We start from the raw sequence: 18,042 nt of genomic DNA on the forward strand, positions 1-18,042 counted from the left end.
ACTAACCACTCCTACACCCACATACACACGCTACCATTATTTCTATTGTCGCGGCGTTCTATAGTCTGTAGACTATTGTCGTAGTCTAGTACATTTATTTGTCTATATAGTACCTCGTGTGTTCATAAGTTTTGAGACGCATTTCAAACCTTAAATTTTAAACAAAAACGTACTGGTAGCTTGCCGTGGCTGTTTCAGAATTTGAAATTGGAACGTTTTAATTAAGAAAAAATTTTATTTTCTTTTTGTTGTCATTGTTTGTCAAAATGGCGGCGAAGAAACAATTGCGCTGTACTGTAATTTCATTGTATAAGGCGGGGAAAAAACCAATGGAATTTTTTAACGAATTAAAGAGTATTGGAGCTAGTCGCAATTTTGTATATTATACTATAAAGAGGTACAAGGAGACACAAAAGATTGACGACCGTCCAAGAACTGGCCGTCCGCGATCTGTAAGGACTCCTGCTAACATAAAGATGGTCAAAGAACGAATTCGTCGAAATCCGTGCCGCACGCAGAAGAAGATGGCTCTTCAGACTGGCATTTCGCGTATATCGGTAAATAGAATACTTAAATATGATCTTAAATTAAAGGCGTATAGTAAGAGAAAAGTGCATTATCTAAATGATCGTCTACGGAAATTGCGGCTCCAACGATGTCGGATGCTGCTTAAGAAGCACGATCCTAGAAAATTTTTGTTCACGGATGAGAAGATATTTACCGTCGAGGAAAAATTTAACAGGCAGAATGATAAAATCTATGCCAAAAGCTCAAAGGACATTCCGTCTAACGTGCGAAATATCCAACGCACACATCATCCGGCTAGCGTTATGGTATGGTGGGGGGGTTTCATATGAAGGCGTTACGCCACTCCACTTTTGTCACCAAGGTGTCAAAGTCAAAGCTCAAAATTATCAGAGTGACATTCTAGAGAACGTTGTAAAACCCCTATCTACCACTCTATTCGCTGGCAAGGATTGGATTTTCCAGCAAGATTCTGCACCATCACATAAAGCGAAATCTACACAAAAGTGGCTAAAAGAAAATTTGCCCAGATTTATTAGTACTGAGGAATGGCCTTCTTCAAGCCCAGACTTAAATCCTTTGGATTACTCTTTGTGGACGGAATTGGAGCTAAGGGTATGTCGAAAGTCCCATCCAAACCTTCAGGCCCTGAAACGGGCATTAGTGAGAGAAGCGAAGCGTATCCCTATTGAAAAAGTACGTGAAGCAATTGAAGAGTGGAAACCACGCTTAAGAGCCTGTATTAAAAAAAAAGGTGGACATTTCGAGTGAATTCTATTTTTATTTTACTAAGACAATGTTGTTTTATTAACCCTATGACTGTATCATAAAAATAAATTCTTTTCATTTATATAATTCGAGTATTCATTTTGTCTCAAAACTTATGAACACACGAGGTATACATAATGAGAACGCCGCGACAGTTGTGCCTTTGTATCATTTTAACATCTTGTTTGACACAGTAAACAATAAACGAATTCTTATTCTTGCACAGCCTATGCTATCATAATCGTCGCAGAGTTATCTTGGTCTAACTTTAGGCCGCCGCCTAAAGAGCGCCGTTTAAAGAGGTTTTGTTTCGTGTCATCGGCCAAACAATACATTGAAACTGAGACGGAAGCAAAAACATACTCTTATTTCAAACCGACATTATAGTATTTAAAATATATAGTTATAAACTCATACATTTTAAGATTCCATTAGGAGTGGACAGCCGTTCCCGTTTTATTTCATTGTTATAAAGCGTAAATAGTGCAATAGAAGACAAATGTTAAAAACAACTTATTTTTGTGTAGTGTGTGTACTTGATGGTAACCTTGATACTGGCCATTAAACAGTAAAAACGTGTAAGTATACAGGGTATTTGATTTCATTACAAAAATAGTCGAAATATTCGGTATCATGTTCTGGTTTAAAAAAACTACAAGAAAAAAAAATTACACGATTTCTATGGGCCAGGTAGTCCAATTTGGCTAACCCTCCATACGGATCCTCAATATTATCACGTAAAAAAATATAGGTTTGTTTACCTAATCGTAGTTTCATGTTGTAAATTACAATTTTGTTTAAAATAGTCTGCTTTATTCGGATACCTAGTCAGCATCATGATTTATGTTAAGTGATCCATGTTTTGTTAAATGAACGAGTTGATATGATAAAAAAAAATGAAACTATTCTATTAAGTTAACCTGCTGTATTTAATAATTGTATTTATAATACTCCTTTGTACAACACGAATAACATGATAATATTTATACTGTTTGTTTGGTGCTTCCTAAATTAAAATTTTACATTAAAACAAGTTATTTTTACATTCAGTATATTTATGTAAATACCTACGGAATCCGAGTGCAATATAGGTACATATTCCATTTTATTTATAATATGCGCTGAGAAATTGCGATTATTTTATGCGCCATTATAGGTAATTTATTAATTACGATACGCTTATATTGGTCGATAAAAATAATGAGCTGCTATCATCGCACTAGAAATAAAGTCTTACAGAGTTAAACGCGTCCCTTTTGTTTGAATTAAACATGAAATTTCTTGTCTTATTACTTGCTTTGAGAAGTTGTGTTGCATTCGATTTACCTCGGTGCAAACCAGACCTAAATATCGACAAGGATCAATATACAGTATCTGACACGTATCACATAGGAGATGCGGTGCCTACGGACGCCCATTATGATGTCTACGGAAACTTATTCTATGTCAAATCCGGAAGCAACGATGATGGTTATTACTATGACATCTATGTTGTCAAGTTTAAGACTACAACTGCTCAGAAAATCAAGGGTAAGATCTAGTTTTTAGATGATTCTCTCCTTTTTCTAAATGCCTGTACAAGTTGAGTATTCCTTAACTACCCCCTTAATACCTTAAACTAGTTTTATGCTCGCCTTCATTCACCGTTGTTGCGAAATAATAAGTTGTGTTTAACAACTATCATAAACAATATCCGTAGCTTGTCTACTTTGTAGCGAAAGTCTCCGTTTCAGCTTGGGCAAAAATGCTTTCGTATGTCCGGTACTCCTCTGCAGGTTGCATCTCTCAACCGATTCTAGTTGAATTTTGTGAGCAGGTTCGATCGAGGCCGTGGCGCTTTAATACTGCTTATGATCCTTTGAGCCGGATATGAACCAGTGACCTATGAAATAAATAAAACCGTACCTAGGGTAAAATGCCTAGTGCCTGTATCTGTCCAGTTGGCTGGTAGGTATAGCCAATACCATAGAGAAATAAGAAGTAATAGTGCTCACTCCATACATCAGTTTTGGTACCAAAATGATTATTATATTCGCAGTCGACATCTAGCATCAAGTAGCGGAACTCTCAGTACTGCTACTCGACAATAGATATCGCGGCAAACATAAAGTCTAATGCTCAACGATTTTCAGCTAATATTATAACCGGAGTAAGTGTAGGAGTTGAAAATAGAGTTTCGGTTACTCTAGTTATAATATTAGCGGAAAATCGTGAGCACTCTATTACTTCTTATTTCTCTATGCCAATACCCTTTTAAATGTGGATTTTTTATTATACGGTGATATGTTTAACTTTTGCGCCATTAAATAATTTATTTGTATTTTTAAAAGGTTTGCCGGAAAGGCTAAGCTACTCAGTAGCGATAGACAAGAAGGATGCCAAGGTATACTTCGGCACCGAAAAGGGAATGTTCCGCTACGACTATGAAACTCATAATGCTACTCAAGTATCGGACTCCTTACTGAAAATAAACATGATTTTCGTCGACAAAAACGGTAATAAATACATAACTAACAGCAATAATGGCGTAGAAGAGCTATATTTACTTGATGGCGAAAAGAAAATTCGTTTTAATACTTTAGAGGCGTTAAACGAGTTGGCAATCGATGATAATAATAACTTTTATTTCATCAAACATGAACAGCTGTTTGTCTTGAAATCAACGCAATCGATGCCCTTGCACATTGGCAACGTGACATACACCGGTGCGGGGCAAATCTCGTTTCACAAGGATAACGTATTCGTCGCCAGTGACCATTTGGTTTATTTCCATGAGAACGAGACTGGCCAGATGAAATTAATCTCAAACGTTCCAGATCAAGTTACGTCAATAGCTTTTGATAGGACGGGTGATTTTGTGCTCGGTACTCGCGGTAAATTGTTGAAGTATAAAAAGAATGAGTGTTACATTAGGAAAACTAACGACTCTGTATGAAATTAGCTATGAAAACCGCTCTGTTTATATAAGACAAACAGACTTCACATTTTACTTCAGTAATAAACGAAATAGGAAAGTTTGCTAATAGGACAATAGTTTGTAGTACGTTTTTATATCACTGCAATATTTATGTTCCATAAAATATCCATCTTTCTGAAAGAACAATCTTCTCATTTTTGGCAACTAACTGTGTAATTACACAGTATACTGGGTTTATAAACAAAAATGTATTGAGATGACAGCTGTCACTGTAGGCAAGATATGTGAAAAATACTTTAATTGATTGATCAGTACCCCTAGTGTAAATTTGATCGACATCATAACGTGATGAACGCGTTTGCGTTAAGTCTTATTTTGTATAGGATTTTGAGTTTCCAAAACGTCCCGCTTGGCGCGCTCTTTCTAAATCCAATACAAAATGAGACTAAACGCAAACGCGTACGTCACGTTTCGAAATCGAATTTATTTACACTAGGGGTACTGCAATGCTCTCTTTTAGGCGCCATTTTTATAACAATTTGTGTATTAAAGATTAGTTTAACCTACATGTATAGATGCTACAATTATAACAATTTGTATGGAACAATTCGTTTTATTTTAATAGTTTAAATTATTACCTATAATTACACCAATTGCTTAACATAGCTCAATATCACCAAGCCACGTAAAAGTACATGACATTTCGTTTAGATTAGAAAATGGTAAAACAGGGTAAATCCAGAACAATATCTGTATTCTGTTGTAGTCTCCCCTTCAGTTATTGGCATGTTCAACCTTATTTAATTTTATGGGCACCACTGGGCACTGCCTTATCATTCATTTGTGGTTTTACCCTATTTTACAGTTCACAGTAAAGAAAACGTATTTTATTAAAATTTATTCAAGACACTAATTTGGGGCTATTTAGCATCCAATGAATGGACAAGTTTTGGTTTAATAATACAGTAAAATGCTAACTTAAATATAAGGGGCTGATTACACTTAATAAAATGCAGCAATACATATACCAGTGAGAACAGCCTGGCAGAACTATTAAAGATGGATTTTACTTGTGAGCCTTTGCCATATTTAACTACAAAACCAGGGACTCATAAATAAATAACTAATATGTATTGATCCTATACACAATCGTATACAATATAGCAACATTTAACAAGTGTTAGAAAGAGCTGTGTAGTGTGCACGCCAGCATTTCAAACTGAGGATTCATTGTCTATTTGTGGGAGATACCACTAGATTTTCATAAGATTTTTAGAATTGCCAGTGAAAACAGACTCTTTAAGTGTTAAGGTTTCTAGTAATAATATTTTTATTTTACTTATAGGAAAGACTGGCATGTGATGACATAAAAAGAATGTCATAACAGTGTTATTACTACAATGCAAAAAGAGGTTTCGATCGCAAACCTATGTAATCATTAATATCATATTTATTTATAGAAAATACATTGCATGATTAACATATTCCTATATATATTCATGTACAGCTTCATATTCTTAGGTACTGTAAAGTGCCTTATTCAAGATTCAAGATATTCAAGCTACAAAACTGAGATTTTCCCCTATGTGTGATATAGTAGGATATAAAATTAAATATAATTACAGGATTTACAACAAAATACTGCAAAATTAAAACAATAAAATGGTCATTCATAATCCACTGGTGTTCACATGATTCACTAAAAGTAAATTCAAACATTATTGTAACAGTTTAATCACCAGCAAGTGCCATAATCCAAACTTTTTAACCAAGTTCCATATAGCTAAATTTGTCTGTCCCTCTTCCTTTGGTGTAGTAGGCCGTAGTTTGGAGACCCATGGCCTACATAGGTAATTTAATTCAGAATGTTATAAAATCAGTGGGGCAATATGCTCTGTGATATAATTGGAAATGTTAAGGGTTGGTTTTGAGAATTCGAAAGAGCCATTGGCTGGCTAGTGCTGGAGATGGTAATCTGTTGAGTGGAAGTTTGGTGAACAAGCTGCTGGGCTGATGGGACCTGTTGAGCAGCTAGCTGCTGAGCAGATTGCTGGGCTAATTGCTGTGACTGCTGTGCAGCTAGGTGCTGTGCCGATTGTTGAGCCGCCAAGTGTTGTTGTGCGGACTGCTGCGCCGCTGCCAAATGCTGTGCTGACTGTTGCGCAGCTAGGTGTTGGGCGTTCTGCTGGGCAGCAGCAAGGTGCTGCACGGACTGCTGTGCCGTAAATTGCTGTTGCTGCGCCGCTAGCTGTGGCGGCAGTGCCGTCTGCTGTACAAGCTGCTGAACTGTTGTTTGAGATGCATTCCCCATGAGCTGTTGCGGTGGGGGTGCCAGTGTCAACTGTGCTGGTGTCACTGCCACTACTGTCTGTCCACCTCCCATCAAAGTCCCTGAATCACTCACTTGCATTAACTGCTGAGCACCCGCACTAGTCACTATGAGTGCTCCCGAATTACCCATCAACTGTTGTGTTGTACTTACTGTCAACAATTGTGGGGCTGGAGTTAGCAACTGAGCTCTGGATGCCGCTGGTGCCAGAGCTAGATTTGGAGTTGCAGCAGCAGGAACTAAAGCAGGCAATGCACCAGAGAGGCTCACTACAGGTGTCATGCTAACTGTAGCTAAGGACACAGGAGCTGAAGATCCATGGCGGGATGTAATAATACATGACTGTTCACCCCTATTAGCAGCTGCCTGCTCCAGTAAAAACTCATTCATAGAAGTCAATTGAACATTTTTCTCTGTCAAGTCTGCTACTTTCTTCAGCAAAACACTTATGTTATCATGTAATAGTTTTACTTTATGGTCTAAGGAGTCACAGTTTTGGCATATATTTGGTGCAGGTATTTGATTCTCTATAGCCACGTCTTCATAAGTGTAGCGCCTTACTTTGCATTCAGGGGGTGAGTCTTCATCTCTTAGCATAGGTGGTGGACGATTGAAATGTGGTGGTGGCATGTTTATCTCAGGGTGGTGTTCATTAGTGGCTAGATGAAGAGGGTGAATCAACTTGCATTCAGGGTTGGAGCAGGAGCCATGTAAATACGCCTGGCATACTGGGATCATTCCACGTTCCCTAGGATCTGTCTGAGGAAAGTTGCCCGTGGAATAAAAATGCGCTTCCTCTTCCAGAGTGAAATGCAGAAACTTGCAATTATTTCTGAAACAACCTTTATTCTGATAGTCGTGACAAAACCGGAACAATTCTTTTAAACGATTCATAGGTGGCTTTTCGTGAGTATATCGACAATTTTCACGCACGCAGCAACCTCGGACATAATCGCGGCAGATATTCGCCAGAGCTACTTTTTCGTCGTCGGAAATCATTGTTCCATCATTAAGCACCATTACGCCTCTTACCAAAATTAAAAGATCACTGTTTAAATTGTTTTATCGTCTGCCTTCAGCACAGCTATTTGATGCCTTGGAACGTACAGGACTAGTTCGTATTTATTTCTCCTGCTTCCACCACATGTGTCGTAATGAAAATCACACCACATATTTTCCAAAAAACATTCTACATAAATCACGAAAAAACTGTAATATTATTACATTTTTACTATGACATTATGATTATGACCAATGATACGATACAAAGAGCATATAATCACTACGTTCTATGCTGCACTGCATTTGACGATTTTGGTTTTCGTTTGGCATTACAACCACAGATCCGATCCGACTCGACTCGACTCAAAATACGAAAAATTAAGGAATGAACTTTTAAATGAACATGCCACTCTTTTGCTCTTGAGTGCAACTCACAACCATAGTACAACACTATCTCAGTACGCCGATTCGCCAATTAAACCAAACAAATCCAATCCAATCATTCAAAAATAAATATGGCGGCGTGGTGGTACTAATACTATACGAAGTAGTAGCCGATATGTCGAATGTGTGATAGTGATAATTTGATAAATGATATTCAGGCTATAGCATCTGTATTTAATTAAAATAAATATAACATACTTCAAATATACGTACGATGCCGATTTATAGCATCGTAATTCAGAACCAATACAATGGAGTAAGTCAAATTTTATGATCAATAAAAGCTCCACATGTTGTTTTTCAGTGTCATTAAAGTGCGTTTCTTTCAGATAAGATTATAGTGAAATGTTTAAACAACAAGTGTCGCCGCGGAGCGTCCATCCGTACCAGACGACGATGGTGCCGCGAAGCGAACAGCAGTTCGTTTCTGCAGCTCAACAAAGGGCCAAGTTTCCTTGGGCGGAAGATATCAACCCGCCCGTATACCAAGTCCCGGGGACGGACAGCTCCACCTCAGAAACCGCTTATCATGTAAGTTTTTATTTTACTTATGTTTCGAGTTATATTTAACTTGCACTTTTCAATGTGGTGTTTTTTTACATGTTAATTATAACACCTGTCTGACCTATGTTTCTGTGTTGTAAACCCTGCACAATTTATAAACGTTTTTGAATAAAATTATGGCATTTTCCTTTATAAAATTACATACACACGTTTAGAAATGCAGGTTTTGCCTTCAAATATTATAATGAAAACGATTTTATTGTTTGAATTTGGTGCTCACGGTAAATTTCCGAAAAGGAAGAATAATATATGCATGACCCATTAAGTAGTAACTGACCAAAGGTTTTATTTCTATTTCAGGTTCCCCACTACTATAATGAAGATGTAAGAGAGTATGGTCCCCCATCGCCTGTCTACCAGTCACCATATGGGGCTGGTACATGGAGGAGCTACAAGAAAGGGGAGAAGCTCCCCATGCACAATGCAGCCTCACAAGCATACACGTTTCCCGAGTGTGCTTCTGCATTTTCACTGCCAATATGTGATATGGAAAACCGTATGAAACCTCCAGGGAGGTCACCAGTGCCTCCTATACCTTCAGCGAGCCCTGAACCCTTGATTGGTGCCTGTGGCGGCCACTGTCCTGGCTTTGAATATGTGTGCTATTACATTTTACAGGTAATTTTCGATAATTTACCATGCCATTATCAAATTAATAAAGATTTTGGATAAACAAAATAATTAGGAAATGAAATATTGAAATTTCAGTTTCTCCGCTTGGACTTTCACTTTGATTCATTAATGCATTCACTGCCGGCAACCTGCCGCTGGCACTGAATATTAAGATCTTTAAAGTATAAGTATTAATCATATTTTTTTTTTCAGGTGATATTTGTTGTAGGGATATTAACTGGGATCTCATTATGTATTGCTGGAATTGTGTTAAGGCGTACCAACAGAAATGGGGACTTAGGAGTCCTAGTTTATATAGGTAAGAATTTAGAAATATGTTAGTATTATTATTAAAGCTATATTTATTCCATAATTTTTTAACAGTTTTATATATATTATTTGACATGAATGAAAGTTTAAATGGACCCCGTTTGGGTAAAAGCCTCCTCCAACCCATGCCATTTTTCTCGGTCTTTGGCTGACTCCATCCAGCTTATAAATGTCTTCTGCCCAATGCCTTTGTGGCTTGCCTGATTTCCTGTTTCCTTGTGCTATAGGCCCTGACCATGTTTTTGTTTTAAGTGTCCATCTTTTATCATTAAGTCTAGCAATGTGGCCTGCCCATTTCCATTTGAGTCTCAATGGTTCTCTTTTTTATATCTTTGTTTCTTACTTTGTGTATTTTCCTTAAATGTAATAGACTTCTTTCCATCAAGCGCTGACAAACTGCAACTTTAGGAATATGTACTACATAGATATACATACATACATATAATCACGCCTATTTCCTGGAGGGGTAGGCAGAGGCCACGGATTTCCACTTGCTACGATCCTGACATACCTCTTTCGCTTCCTTCACTTTCATGACATTCCTCATACACGCTCATCGGTTTAGGGTGCTCTTACATATACATAGATATATTTGGTGTAAATTTGGTAGTATGCTGGAGAAGTTGATGGTATCCACCATCTGGTGTACGGAGTTCTCCAGTAGCTACAAATCATTCATAGCTTCAAGAAGATGAATGATAGCAGATTAGGTTTTAATACTTGCAGTATGGGTCAGTTTTACCTTTAGGTATAAGATTTAAATTTGTTTTTTTTTTTTGCAGGATGCCTGTCTTCCTGTGTGTGCTGTGTGCTGCTCGGCGTGCAGTGCTGCGTTCGGCGCGAGATCCGACAACGTAAGCTGCGCGCCAACATGCACATACCCTTGCAGCCCATACAGGTTACTATACAAATACTTTATTTTAACAGATAGAGTTAAAAATTCGCATGACTTCAGATAGAATGACATATAGACATAAGGTCGCCATCCTTCGGGATGGAGAAGGCACTTAAAGAAGAAGAGTTAAAAAAACCTATTTAAATGTTGTTGCTTAATAATAAATAGCCTAAGAGTTTTTTATTACATACAATTTTCGAGCATCTCTGAAAACTAAATTATTTGGTTTGACTCCAATTTTAATATTAGTTGACATGATGTTATATTCGATAGGTGTAACATGTGGTTACCATTTTACCTGCGAGTTACCATTCTTTATTAAAATGAAATCATTCATGTCATGCTCGCTTAAAAGTCTTTGCTTAAGGTTTACGGTCATACTCGTGAACGGGTGCTGTTTGTGGAGGCTGATCTGTTTAAGCTAACTTTATTTTTGAGTATAATAACAGTGAGACACCTCATTCGGTTCTCGTATGTTTCTTTTATCCTAATGAATGTTTTAATTATACGGAATTTTGACTCTTTGAGATTCTATACATCTCTAAGGATAATTTGGTTAAAATCATTTAGTTCTGACATATAGAGATATTTACACCATTAACTAATTTTAGATTTTTTTTGTATCTGTTTGTGTTTTTTATTATTAATATTTTAGTTTTTATTTGTAATTCGACATTTAGAGACTTTATACATATCTAAGTAGTAATAATAATATTTTACTTACTTTTTCTTTAAACAATAATACTGTAGTTTGCATTAATATTTTCAATGAATTGTATTTTATAATAATTGTTGTTGTGCTTGTTTTTGCTTGTATGTAAATTCCATGTTGACGTGTAAATGTGCCCTTGTGGCCTATTTGCTGAATAAATGTTGAAGTTGAAATCAAGGCGTAATGGGTACAGCCATTTTTGCATGTGCATAAGTTTAAAATATTTTTTATATATTAAATAAATTTAGAGTACCTAACTCTTAATTTCTTCAAGCTATAACTTGCAAAAAATGTTACAGGAAGCGCCAGCACCGGCTTGTCCATTATTTTCGTCCACACTACCTCATAGCCAAGTATATAGGTAAGTTTATTTCGTGTTTAAGTAGTTTAATGAAGATTGTGTTGGTGTTTTTGAACTATGAGAATAGGGTTGTTTCCAATTTTTTGAATTACGCTTGTATTACGTTCTATATTAACCAAACGTTGGTTTTATGACGTTGCCTTGTTAACATGTTCTTATAATCTAAATAAATTTATTGGGATACAATTCTGCCCTAAGATTTGTAGATGGAGACAACCCTATTAACACATTCCCTGTCCGGGTGCCCACAATGTGGGGTCATGAAGCTTTTTTTCAGGAGTCCTTGCTTCCACTATTGGTTCTCAACTTCAACTTGGACGTGTGACTTTGTCAATAACAAATTGTCATATATGTACATAATTTTGAATAGGGACAGTGAACGTGTTAACCCTATTCCAGGAATAGTATGATTAATATACCACATACGCGTCAATAGAATTTCAACCCTGAAACTGATTTAATAAGGTTCAAATTAGATTAGTTTCGGGAAATGATTTGTTTTCAAATGCATCATCAAAGCTGGATTAAGTGGAATATATTTGGATTGTTTGGGAAAACCTTGTAGATTGGTGCGGCCAGGGGCCCATTTCTCGAACAGTATTAACCCTTTTCCAGGCCGCACCAATCTACAAGGTTTTCCCAAAAAATCCAAATATATTCCAATTAATACAGCTTTGATGATTCATTTGAAGACAAGTAACATTTCCTGAAAGTGTAATCTAATTTAAACCTTAAATCGGAATGCTAAAGTTAAAATTCTAATGGCGCGTTTGTGGTCGATAAATCGTACTATGCCTGGAAAAGGGTTAAAGCCTGACCAGTAATACATGATCACGCGCCATATCGCGGAATTTCTTTGGAACTAAATTTTTCATACTAAACTCGTCACCTTATACATGAGAATAACAGCGCCCCCATGACAATGATCATATATTTCTGGTCGGGCAGTAGAGTAATATTATTATTCCACGAACTGTCAATTCGTAAGAGTTACTATTCTTCTCTCGTGTCGAGGTTCCCCTAAACAGTGGATGCCCAGAAAGCATAAGCATAGAGTTACTATGACAACACACTAAAAATATTAGCCTAATACCGTTCGAGAAATGGGCCCCTGGAAAAGGGTTAAGAGGGGCCAGTATTGTGGACATAACTGAACACGTGTGTATAATCAACCGAGTTTTAGAATGGCAGTAGCATATTTGTCTGGCATTCATTTAATTTCTTATTCGACTGTTGAAAGGTGAAAAGGAAGCAAAGGGTGAAGTTGCTTTCTCTGTGCGTGTTTCGGGTTTGTACAAAAATGAAACATAATTATATAATACAATTTCAGACCAACTGCCATTCTTTGCCAAGAAGAAGATGTGACTGGAATTCCCTGGTGGCGCAGAACTACAAGAGACTGAATAGGTTTAAGTTTATTTACCTTAGTGTATATGAAATTATATTTTGTGTAACATTAATGCTAATAATGTTGGAATGACATTGAAATCAAATAATAAAACCATAAATCTCACCTCACATTTTCTTTTTATGAAATAAAACAGCATAAGTAATTAAGAATATGAGATATATTCAAGTATCATCAGTGAACATCTATAAAATCATCAAAATTAAGTACATGCAAAAAAAAAAAAAATATGTAGGTACTTTAGATAGGTACATATTTATTGTAAATAAAAATGTCCAAATATATTCAACATAATTCACTGCAGTAAGTGAATTATAGTACAGTTAAACAAGTACATAGAGTTAAGTGTGAACTTACATTTTACATAAGTAATCTTTCTATAATTATTTCTCCACATATATTTACACGATTTATAAAAATTGCAACTGTTTCTGAAGTTATACTTGTACATTAGTTTCTTTATGTCTAAATATTCAAAAACTATTGAATGATTTTCAAGAGAGCTTAACATAATATCAGTTTCATATAAATTAAACTAACTCCTATACAACACAAAACAACCTCTAAACACGACCATGTTTAACCAGCAATTAGCGCTTACATCTACACAGGACGGCCCTAACTTAACACAAATCATTTCAATATTCGAGACGACAAATTAAACGAAAAAAAAAATATAAATAATTATAGATCTATAAATATTGAACAGCTTGATGAACACGCTCTTAGTTATTCATTTCGTATGAGATATAAAATTAATTTTTAAAGTCGTTTAATACTTTGAGATACATATTTTATTTTGATAAGTTGCAATTAAAAATAAGCAGATAATTTCAAGACAATGTCTTTCTAAGATACAATAAATAGGTAGTAAATATAGATGTCTATATCTATACATTACTCTGGACGTAAATTTGGCCACTTGTCTTTCACTAATTACTCGTATTAATTAAGACAATCCTCACCAAACGTGTTTCGACTAAGTAATTTCGCTTACAGTAATTACTTACAACTTGATTAATTAAATGCATAGAAGTAATCTGAAGGCGAATTTTTGAGATACGATTATAATTATAAATTTGCCTTCGGCACAACACTTGGACTGGCTAAATTTATTGATTCTAAAAATCTAGCCCATCATGGGATTCGAAACTATCAACGTTTGTACCATTGTACATCGTTGTTAACTGATTTCTAGGACAGTCGACGTCAAATAGATGTTTACACTTTTGCATCTAAATTCATCCTTTGTAATTAGGCAAAAAATCTAAACATATCTTTGACGTCGACTGTACTTACCATATCTTGGTAGTGAATAGTACAAACGCAAGTGCTTAAAAAAATACTATCACACAAACAAGCACACATTTGACATTTTATCTCTGTTGGGTAATCAATCAACACTTTGTACCTCGAAATGCACATCATGCCATGGTCACAATTTCTCGAGTGGCATTACTAGAAACACTATTCTACGATATTGTTACTCATTCGTCACCTTTGTAAAATAATTTTCTTATGAATCTAATGTAGCTTACATCAAGTAAGTCTAAATATAATGTATCAATAATACCACTCGATTTTATGTAAGGGGGCTAAATTGTATCTCAGAGCGCCCTAAGAGTCGCAGGGTCGCTTCGGCGGGTGCGGAGGCGTGGCTTTACGCGATAGAAGGGCGCCCGTCCAACATTTTGTCGCTCTCCTCCGCGCTGCTTAGGCTGAAAATAAGATAAACATTACCCCCTTATTCATAAACGTCTACTAAAGTTACGAAGCCGCTAATAATAGTTTGTCCCTTTCCATCTTACCAATACGTCGGAAAGGGACAAACGATTATTAGCGGCTTCGTAACTTTAGTAAACGTTTATGAATAAGGGGGTTACTGTACAGTCAGCGTCAAATACTTCGTAGCAGTCAAAGTGGCCAAATAGTTCGGTACACCATACTAAATATATGGTGTACCGAACTATTTGGCTACTTTGATTGCTACGAAGTATTTGACGCTGACTGTACCATAAATATCAGCGTTTGCGAGCTTAGCTAAGCAGCTATTCAGGACCGGTTTTCAAAACAATTTAATGTTATACAATCATAATAGAAGAGAGAAAACACGCAGCGTGCGTCATTAATCGTAAGTAACAGTTCGACGGATGTGTATTGCAGTGATTCAGACGTAATTAATGTAATAATGAATAAGAATATTAGTTTGTTAACCAAGGTTGAGATGGTTTTTATTTGAGTTAAACACTCTACTTATCATTTCGACTATGACGAAATTCAAACACAGGAAATGTAGGTTATGCCTAGAATTTAGATTTTTTTTCGATCAAAATGTAAATGGCGCCATTACATATAAAAACTAAACCCATAGACAATCCGATCTTAAATTGGGATGTGTCTGAAACGGCCTTAATGTATACGCGCCTTAAAAAAAGTTAAACTGAATGTCATCGTCATTTACATCTAAGGATTTATTCAAAAATATTTGTTGATTTCATACATTTAAATAATAAATACAAGTATATAGTATATATTTTTTAATAGTGCAGTACAATTGACATTTAATTTCGATAATACTCGGTCTGAAAATGCGTTATCCATTGCTAGAAGTGCGAAGTACAAATATAAATACTTTACAGTACATATGGTGCTACTTTACCGCACTAGTGCGAAAATTAGCATAATACGTTACTGTGTCGAACATTTAAAGAGCCATATGTACTGTAAAACGTTGTACGATACATGTGCGAATAAGTAATTCGCAACTCGTGTCGAATTAGAACACTTTCCCCTTCGGTCGTGTTTTAATTTATCGCCACTCGTTTCGAATTTCCTATTTTTCGCACTTGTATCGTGGGAAATGCAATTTTCCACCCCGCTATCATCCTATGAAAGGTGAACTTTCCGAATAGGGGAGATGAAAAAAGATTTTTCATCACAGAAAAATCACATTTATGATCTCGCAATTTCCGGTCTCAACTAAAATAATACCTCAGGTACTGTGCGAGTATAAGTAAGTGACTATATGGAACTTTGTTTGCACATCGCGTGTTTTGGTTTATTTCATACGACAATGGATGAAGTGCAAACCGCTTGAACTTTAACACTTCGCACCTGCCGTGTCTGACAATAGACGTAATGTACCTTTGTTGCGGGCTTCAGTAAACAACTCTGAAGTGCGTGAGGCCATCAATTATTATCCATTCACGTGTCCAATATTGTAATATTACTATTCCAACGACGTGCTCTTATGTAAACAATTCAATACCTAGTTACTTTTGTTTTTGTAATATTTGAGTACGCAACACGCAATCACAGTACTTGTATCGTACTATATAATTAATTATGTTGAAGTCACCTGTCACTTCCTAACAGTGACGCGTAGTAGTAGGTATCTAATTGTATAGCGGGACGGCTGAGACAACATCGCCTCTAACTAGTAACTCACCAGTCCTTGTTGTCCATGAGGTTGCGCATCTCGTCGTCGGGCGCGGGCGGCGCGTCGCGCACGGGCGCGTACTGCTCGGCGACCAGCGGGTCGGTGGACGGGTTCAGAGCGGTCAGTCCGGCTGCACCGCTTGATGGCATCTCCTTGCCGCCGCCCCATCTTGCTGACCAGGCCCAGCCGCCGACACCTGTAGTTATAATATTTTTTAAGAAAAAAAAACCGACTTCAATGAGGGAGACTGGTGAAAGACAGATTGTTGTTGATTTAGGATTTCATACAATGAAATTAACAAAAATTGTCTTGAAATTTAATTTGCTTAACAAACACAGCGAAGAGGACAAATCGCCAAACGTGACCTATGCTTCGTTGAAGAGTTCCATTCTGATCAGTATCAGCAGTTCCACTTCATCAAATGTCACTTTTTTAAATGTATAAATGTTTGATTTGTTGATGAAAATACAAAAATCACTAAGTATATGTATGCCTAAAAAGTTTGTGATTATAATAAAAATTAATTCATTGTGTAACACGGCGACTACCGACAAAAACTAATAAATTCGAAGAAAGTTACAGTCATCCTACAGCATATAACAACCTGTAAAATAACGGAATTGCCTAGAGAAGCAAACAAGGTACATTTTCACATTACACAATTCGTTCCATCGCCGCTTGCGTGCCAATGCCAAGGATGTTTCTGAATGAAAGCTAAGTAAGTATGTATAGTCTCCTGAGACCCAGAAGCAATTGTTTTGAATTTGGAACCCTTAGTTACATAATAAAAGTTCAAAATAGATTTTGGAATATGTACAAGAATTGCGTACTCAGGGTCTTAGGAGCATAATACCTACACCTAAAGATTTTCCGTATATTTATCTGTAAACTTTGGTATTAACACATTCATATGAATGATACGAGTATATGATGAAATATAATATTAAGCAACCAAGAGTGAACTGAGTGTATAAGGGCATATTACATATATTATTATTGAAACCCTTGCTTCGAATTTTCTAGAATGCACGTTTTCTAGAAAACACGACATTTCCAGCGCCGAATGCGGCTACGAAACCTTTGCCAGTAAGTATATCAGAGAAGATGTTCAAGAACTCAATCCAACTTTTTCCTTCATGTCCCGAAAAGTAATTCTAGTAAGTTAATAAAATAGTAAAGTCAGTAACAGTAACATACTTTCAGAAGTCACGGAAAATAAATACTGAACCAGGCCTTAAAAACTTACTACACAAATATTAAGGTAGAGGTATGAATGCGCATTGTTACAGCCCCAGTGGCGGCAGCAGTGGCATGACAGTAACAGGTCACTATTGTGATTCCCTACAATTTGTAACGTTCAACAACGAATGGGGATTCTATCTACGGGTGAGTAACATAGTAAATGAAAGAAAGGTGGTCGACGAGGAAACGATAATGGACGGCGTATCGGCGCGCAATCTTTCGGGTTAAGGTCATGAATGCATTAACGCTACCGTTTAACCTTTGGCGCTGCTTTGTTTACTAAATAAACGTACCTTAATATTATACTGTGCTTAATATTATATTATACGGGCGATATTAAACTGTGTCAATGTAGTAGTTTTTGATGTTTTTTGACATATAAACTTTTTTATTACACTTAGGAATATGAATATCTTCTATAGTCATGGGTTTATCAATCGACAATCGACAGAGTCAGCGACGATGTACCTATCTATGCTTTGCTATACTTAATT

The 18,042-nt window shown here is 36.4% G+C and overlaps 4 protein-coding genes across 4 annotated transcripts in view; 2 read left to right on the top strand and 2 right to left on the bottom strand.

Annotated features, from left to right (window-relative positions):
* The first annotated feature begins 611 nt into the window (after positions 1 to 611).
* Positions 612 to 4,804, top strand: LOC133522014 (uncharacterized). The gene is made up of 2 exons (XM_061857186.1): positions 612 to 2,823; positions 3,624 to 4,804. The coding sequence occupies exons 1-2, from the start codon at positions 2,565 to 2,567 to the stop codon at positions 4,226 to 4,228; spliced, it is 864 nt and encodes a 287-aa protein (XP_061713170.1). The 5' UTR covers positions 612 to 2,564; the 3' UTR covers positions 4,229 to 4,804.
* Positions 4,804 to 7,826, bottom strand: LOC133522009 (zinc finger CCCH domain-containing protein 10-like). Its single transcript, XM_061857183.1, has one exon. The coding sequence runs from the start codon at positions 7,557 to 7,559 to the stop codon at positions 6,087 to 6,089; it is 1,473 nt and encodes a 490-aa protein (XP_061713167.1). The 5' UTR covers positions 7,560 to 7,826; the 3' UTR covers positions 4,804 to 6,086.
* Positions 7,827 to 7,897: 71 nt separating this feature from the next.
* LOC133522015 (uncharacterized) lies at positions 7,898 to 12,977 on the top strand. Its single transcript, XM_061857188.1, has 7 exons — positions 7,898 to 8,241; positions 8,315 to 8,516; positions 8,850 to 9,167; positions 9,375 to 9,480; positions 10,274 to 10,389; positions 11,398 to 11,459; positions 12,790 to 12,977. The coding sequence occupies exons 2-7, from the start codon at positions 8,331 to 8,333 to the stop codon at positions 12,860 to 12,862; spliced, it is 861 nt and encodes a 286-aa protein (XP_061713172.1). The 5' UTR covers positions 7,898 to 8,241; positions 8,315 to 8,330; the 3' UTR covers positions 12,863 to 12,977.
* A 32-nt stretch (positions 12,978 to 13,009) lies between these two features.
* The window catches only part of LOC133522016 (uncharacterized), a 30,060-nt gene continuing 25,027 nt past the window's right edge, over positions 13,010 to 18,042 (bottom strand). The window contains exons 3-4 of the mRNA XM_061857189.1: positions 16,316 to 16,502; positions 13,010 to 14,585 (exon numbers count right to left, since the gene is read on the bottom strand). Coding sequence (XP_061713173.1) covers positions 14,528 to 14,585; positions 16,316 to 16,502 — 245 coding nt within the window. The 3' untranslated portion in view covers positions 13,010 to 14,527. The remainder of the gene's footprint in view (positions 14,586 to 16,315; positions 16,503 to 18,042) is intronic.

This window comes from Cydia pomonella, chromosome 10, assembly GCF_033807575.1.
Source record: "Cydia pomonella isolate Wapato2018A chromosome 10, ilCydPomo1, whole genome shotgun sequence".
NCBI classification, from domain to species: Eukaryota; Metazoa; Arthropoda; class Insecta; order Lepidoptera; family Tortricidae; genus Cydia; species Cydia pomonella.

Excerpts from the sequence above, each read along its gene's own strand:
- LOC133522015 (XM_061857188.1), top strand. The coding sequence starts at position 8,331 with ATGTTTAAACAACAAGTGTCGCCGCGGAGCGTCCATCCGTACCAGACG. Across the intron at positions 9,168-9,374 it reads TGTGCTATTACATTTTACAG|GTGATATTTGTTGTAGGGAT; the intron begins GTAATTTTCGAT and ends TTTTTTTTTCAG. Across the intron at positions 11,460-12,789 it reads CCTCATAGCCAAGTATATAG|ACCAACTGCCATTCTTTGCC; the intron begins GTAAGTTTATTT and ends ATACAATTTCAG.
- LOC133522009 (XM_061857183.1), bottom strand. The coding sequence starts at position 7,559 with ATGGTGCTTAATGATGGAACAATGATTTCCGACGACGAAAAAGTAGCT.
- LOC133522014 (XM_061857186.1), top strand. The coding sequence starts at position 2,565 with ATGAAATTTCTTGTCTTATTACTTGCTTTGAGAAGTTGTGTTGCATTC. Across the intron at positions 2,824-3,623 it reads AACTGCTCAGAAAATCAAGG|GTTTGCCGGAAAGGCTAAGC; the intron begins GTAAGATCTAGT and ends TATTTTTAAAAG.